The sequence below is a fragment of the Bos mutus genome, chromosome 20 (genome assembly GCF_027580195.1).
Source record: "Bos mutus isolate GX-2022 chromosome 20, NWIPB_WYAK_1.1, whole genome shotgun sequence".
Taxonomy (NCBI): Eukaryota; Metazoa; Chordata; class Mammalia; order Artiodactyla; family Bovidae; genus Bos; species Bos mutus.
The window spans coordinates 3698727-3704726 of NC_091636.1; the positions used below are offsets into that span (position 1 = coordinate 3698727).

The window sequence follows — 6000 nt, forward strand, 5'->3', positions numbered from 1 at the left end:
AGTCACACACTAAGGCCAGGCGTGGACTCTAACAAATTGTCCAGGTGTATCAGCCGTCACACAGCTCTCCTGGTCTAGCTTTGCGTTCTCTTAATGAGGAGAAAACCAAGGGTTCAGAGGTGGTGGGGAGGGAGCTGGGGTACGGTCAGCTCACAGCTTTGAGCACTACACTTGCTTTTAAAAGGGTCCATGTGTTCTGGAGAACCAGCAGACAAAATAACTTGTGAATCAGATGGGCTCCTCTGTTTGGAACTTTCAGAGCAGTAGGGGAGTTTTACCCAGCTAAAGCAGGAGGAAATGACAATCGAAACTGACAAGGGAAATCTTACCAGCCTAAAAGCAAAGTTCTACATTTAGATTTGAAAGAAAATGAACCATATGAAGCCAGGATCCATTAGGGGACAGGGAAAAGACTAATTGAAAGCCAACCCCAAACAGAACAAACATCTTCGAGAGCCAACAGCAAGCGTTGGAAACACCAGCTGAACCTTTGGGAGAAAGTGAGGGACATGGTGAGCTGCCCAAGGGTACAGCTGCCCTTGCAGGGGTCAGAGCACACCTGGAGAGCAGGCTGTGTCTGGGGGAGGCCAGAGCTTTGGTGGCGTGTCCAGGGGTGGGGTGTCCAGGGGTGGGGTGTCCGGGGGTGGGGTGTCCAGGGGAGGGCTGTGGAGGTGGGGGCCGCCAAGACTGAGGACAGTTTCCTGGTGCCCTAGAAGGAAATGGCACCCCACTCCAGTGTTCTTGCCTGGAGAATCCCAGGGACAGGGGAGCCTGGTGGGCTTCCGTCTATGGGGTCGCACAGAGTCGGACACAACTGAAGCGACTTAGCAGCAGCAGAGGGAATAGGGAGCTTTGAGAAGGGTAAAGAAAAGATGTGCCAGTGTAGAATGTGCTGGCTGCCCTTGCCTACACACAGAGCCCTCAGGCAGAGAAGCGCAGCAAGTCAAACAGCTGAGAGCCACGGGTGTGAGTGTCACAGCCTCTCCAACCACAGAACCTTTGCTCCAGTGGGGGTTCCACCCTGTAACAGGAAGTGCCTGCTTAGAAGGGAGGTGGTAACAAAATAGACATGGGGATGGGCCTGGGTGGCCTCAAAATTGCCTCCAGCCGGGTTTCTCAAAACTTAAAGTGCTTAGCGATCACCTGGGGATTTCTTACAACACAGACCGCACTTGATCAGGTCTAGAGTGGGGCCTCAGACCCTGCATTTCTAATAAGCTCCCAGGTGATACTAATGCCACTCCTTCAGGGACCACAATTTGGTAATTCAGCTCACCACCACTTTCAGGTCAAAAAGAGCAAGTCTTGACCAGGAGGACTGAGAGAAGCCCTCTCTGTGGTCCAAGCTCCTAAAAGGGAAGTCCTGGGATCAGAGTGTTCCACAAGCTAAAGGAATCCCATGAAGGTGACGGTGGCTCATGAAGCGGGTGTCCTCCTCGAGAACATGTGGGTTTCTCTAGGAGACAGGGGAAGGGTGGCGTCAAGCCCTACGTGTTTTTTGGGTCCCCAGCAACACAGAATTTCTTCTCAGGACTAAGAACCAGACAATGCCTACAGCAAACGTGTCTAGAATTAATCAGCTCTGCCCCACCCACCCCTCCACAAAAGCTCTCTGGCCTCCTATTCCTCTAGGGGAAAGGTAACTACAGACTGGGAGACTCCCCAGCAGTGACTCATCCACATGCTCAAATCTGACCCCCGAAGCGCAGGATTCCAGAGGCCTTAACCTCCCGCTCTGCCGGCCCCAGCCTCCATCTCCAAGCCTAACCTCTCACTCCGAAACCCCCTACCCCCACCCCCGGTCTCTCTGTCTCTGGCTCATCTTCAGGTGTGTCCCTAATATCATCGGACCCAACCCTTCCAGACGCAGCCCAGTTGCTCTGTGCCCATCGCCTCGGCACCCTAACAGCATCTGGGTGGACTCCCCTAAAAAGTACGCCTAGTCTCGGACGCAAAAGTTCTATAAGCGCTCCTTTGTCTCCCCCTGCGGCGCCGAGAGCCGTGCGGGGCGCACAGGAAGTGCTCGGAAAAAGCTTGGGGGCAGCCGCCGCGCCGTCAGGGGCGCAAGGACTGAGCCAGGCTGAGTGAGGGTACCCCCCACCCCCGGCAAAGAAGAAGGGTCAGTGGGACGGGAGCCCGGGACTCCGAGTTCAGGACGGGGCAGCCCCTCCGCGTTCTCCCGAGCCGCGGCCGAGACTGACCAGGGCCAGTGCCCCTCCCTTCCGGAGAGGCTCCACGCGCCCCGAGTCCCTCTCAGCGCCCTCACCTTGTAAACCTTGCCGAAGGCACCGTCGCCCAGCTCGCCCACGATCTCCCACACCTCGTTGGGATCCAGGTCGCGGCGGACATGCTCATATTCGCGGGACTTTCTCTTCTCGAAGGTAGACAGGCGCAGGATGCGGCGGAAATTGGCGAAAGCCATGGCTGGGGGCACGCGAGCCGGGGGGCGAGGTGGCGCGGCTCCCGCGGCCGCGAGGCGGAGGGGCTGGAGGGCGCCGCGGCGCTCGGGGGTTCTCCGCAGACCGGCCCTTCCCCGCAGCCCGACACGGGTCAAGTGCGCCCCGGGCAGCTCGCGGCTGGAGCACCCGGAACCGCGCAGGCAGCCGCGGTCTCCGCCCCCGCTCGGTCCCTTCCCGGGGCCGCCTCCCGGTGCCGGCCCCGCTCGCGCCGCGCCCCCCGCCCAGCCGGCCAGCCTCGGGAGGCGTTCCGGGGACCCGGCTCCACCTGCCGCTCCCCGGCAACACCCGGAGACCCCCTAATTGGCTACGGGCGCTCCCCGGCTCCGCCCGTCGCCGCAGGGCACTCTGGAAACTGTAGTCCCCTGCGCGCCGCACGCCCGCAAGCAACAGACTAGGCTTTGGAGAGTTTAGGGGACCCTTCGGCGAGAGCGTCCCGGAGCTGGGAGACCCCCAGAGTCACGTGGCTCCCAATATTTCTGCCGGAGCGAAAGGGGAACCAAACTGGCTATTCGCGAGCGCCCACTGACTGTTGTCCAAAGACCAAGAGGGCGAACCGACATTAATCACTGAATCCGCGCTGTAACTTCCCGGCAAAGGGGCTCTGCCCCCGCCCACTTTTCAGGTGGGGGCGCCGGGCGGGCTAGGCACCAGCCCCCCGCTACACATCCTGTTGGCTGAGCCAGTGCGGTTTCCTCGGCGCGGTGCTGCCTCCTAGCGCGGGAGATGCCCGGTCCTTGCGGCAGTGGTCAGCCCTGGAGACCCAGGCTCCCCGGCTCGCTTCCCGCCTCCCAGGGGCTCTGCCCACCGAGATCCACCAACCGGCCAGGATTACAGGGCTAGGAGAAAGAGCTCCTTGCCGACCTACGTATCCCATGCATCAGGATGGGTCTTCAAATATATTTGCATATTAAGTAAAAACTTTCTTATTCTTAAATTCCCAATTAAAAAAAAAAATAAGCTCATTACACAGGGAGGCCTGGCGTGCTGCTGTCCTTGGGACTGCAGAGTTGGACACGACCGGGCGAACATACATAGAATTAAGTCTTCTTTGACTTAAGACCATCATTCTCGAACCTGGCCATTTTTTACTTGCCGCTGTTAACTGTCTCTAGGGCAGTTACACTTACATCTAAATCTAAGTGAGTTCCAAACGGTGGGCAGCATGTAAAGCTTATTATGGTAACTCTCCCTCATAAATAGAGCCTCAGCGAACGTCACACTCCAATAGTTCCCATCCCTACGGAGAAAATTCCTGTTGAGGTGTTTTTACCACTCCGGAGCAGCAGGCAAACACCAATTTGGAAAGACAGCTGCAGAAGCCTGGGGTGCTGGTAGTGGTCTGCATAAGGGTACCCTGAGTAAAGATTGAAATGTCTCCACTACTTAGTGAGTGGTTGCAACTGTAGAAAGTCTTAATCACCAGAAGAAGCAGACACAGCACAAGACTGGGCGCTCACCCACAAATAAACCTCCCAGAACAAGCCGGAAGGCAGGTCTTTCTCTGTTTCAGTCCACCTGACCAACTCTGTGAAGCGGATGGGAGGACAGTGGGGAGGCTCTCCCATTGGGAGGAAGGGGCTCTGACTTAGGCCAGTTTAGGGGTCTGGGAGTTGGAGGCCCAGGTTATCCCCAGGTCCAGCCAAACCAGAAGGACTGTGTGAAAGCTCCAGAAAAAAATGAAGTAAGAAACAAAAATGGAGAGCTTCACTCAAAAATGTTATAAGTGAAAGAAACCAGACACAAAAGACCACATGTTACATGATTCCATTTATAAGAAACGTCTAGAAAAGGCAAATCCATGGGGACAGAAAGCAGGTTAACAGACTGAACTGAAATGGACATGAGGGGTCTTTTTGGAGTGATGAAAATATTCTAAAACTGGATTATGGTGATGATGTAATAACTTGGCAGATTTAGTAAAAATCACTGAATTGTATACTTGAAATGGGTGTACTTTATGATATGTAAATGATATTTAAGTAAAGTTGTGAGAAATCAAACAGAGAGGTTTAACAAAACCAAGCTGTATCTCTGAAATAGCGAATAGACAAGACTGGTCAAAGACACAAAATGAGTTACAGAAAGAAAAATAGTCCCCAAGACAATGAAAATGAACAGGGACATAGTATTAGGTACCATAGAGATTTTGAAATCACAAAATGACATTTTAAACAATTTTATGTGAATATAATTTGTATGAAATGGGTAATATGAAATAGGTAATCATGTAGAAGAAAATACAAATGATATACAAGATTATAAGTGATATATAAAAGATACATAATTTCAATAAGAAATAAAAGCCTAAATAAGCTAATAATGAATAAAGAATCAAAAATCTAAACTCTGCCCCCACTGAAAGACATCATGTTATGTGGCTTTACAAATAATTTCTCCCTTTATATAAATACTTTAGGAAGATAAAGGAAATATTTCACTTTTCTAAGATGAGTTTTACTACAACTAAGTAGAGATAGTAAAAGAAACTTGTAGACTACTTTCCCTTAGGTAATAGATGGATTAAAAAAGATACTAGCAGGAGGAGACACATATATGCCTATGGCTGATTCATGTTGATGTATGGCAAAACCCATCACAATATTGTAAAGTAATTATCCTCCAATTAAAATAAATAAGTTTAAAAAAAATAACAAAATACTCGCAAGGTGAAACCCAAGGGGAATAAAAACACTATTACCAAGAAAGTTTTATCCAGGAATAAAAGAATGGTTCTATGCAGAAACAAAAGCAATTCAAGTAAGACACTGCATTGACAAAGAAAATCACATAGTCTCAGTAGTCACAGAAAAAGCATTTGACTGTTTTCTTAGGTTGGATTTTCCCAGAGACAAGGATCTGAATACAAATAGTTTATTTGGGAGGTGATGTTGAAGCCCGTAAAGGGAGCTGAATACTGCTATGGCTAACGGGGCTTAACCCACTTGGGTGTTCTGGGGATCAGGATACAGCATGCTGCAGACTCAGCCGAAGAGTCAAGGAAACTGGGGAATTTTTCTCTAAGCCTCATCTGTCCTTGACCAAGGGCTGCTCCCTAGGGCAGCGCTGCTAGCCTGCCGTGCTTGAAAGCCCAGAGAGCATCTCTTAAGTTGAGAGATGTCATGGCACTTTGTACAGCTTCTGCTATAAAATCCTCACATTTCTTATTTCTTCTCCTTTTTCCTATGGCGTTTGCTAGAATCTTTAGCAAATGATTTTACTGTATGTTAAACAGTAACAGTGAAAGTAGGAATCCTTGTCTTGGTCCAGTATTTAATGGAAAAGGGTTTAAAGTTTCTCCTTTAAGTATGATATTTATGAAAGACTGTGGCAAAAGATCCTCACACGTGTGTGCTCAGTCACTTCAGTTCTGTCTGATTCTTTGAGACCCCATGGACTGTAGCCCACCAGGCTTCTCTGTCCGTAGGATTCTCCAGACAATACTGGAGTGGGTTGCCATGCCTCCTCCAAGGGATCTTCCTGACTCAGGGAGTGAACCCGAGTCTCCTGCATTATAGGCAGTCTCTTTACCCACTGAGACACT

General features: G+C 51.0%; 1 protein-coding gene across 1 annotated transcript in view; it reads right to left on the reverse strand.

Annotated features, from left to right (window-relative positions):
• Positions 1-2858, reverse strand: part of STK10 (serine/threonine kinase 10) — a 125933-nt gene extending 123075 nt beyond the window's left edge. Inside the window, 1 exon segment of the mRNA XM_070357421.1 lies at positions 2267-2858. Within this exon segment, the coding sequence (XP_070213522.1) occupies positions 2267-2422 (156 nt within the window). The 5' untranslated portion in view covers positions 2423-2858.
• Positions 2859-6000: the final 3142 nt, after the last annotated feature.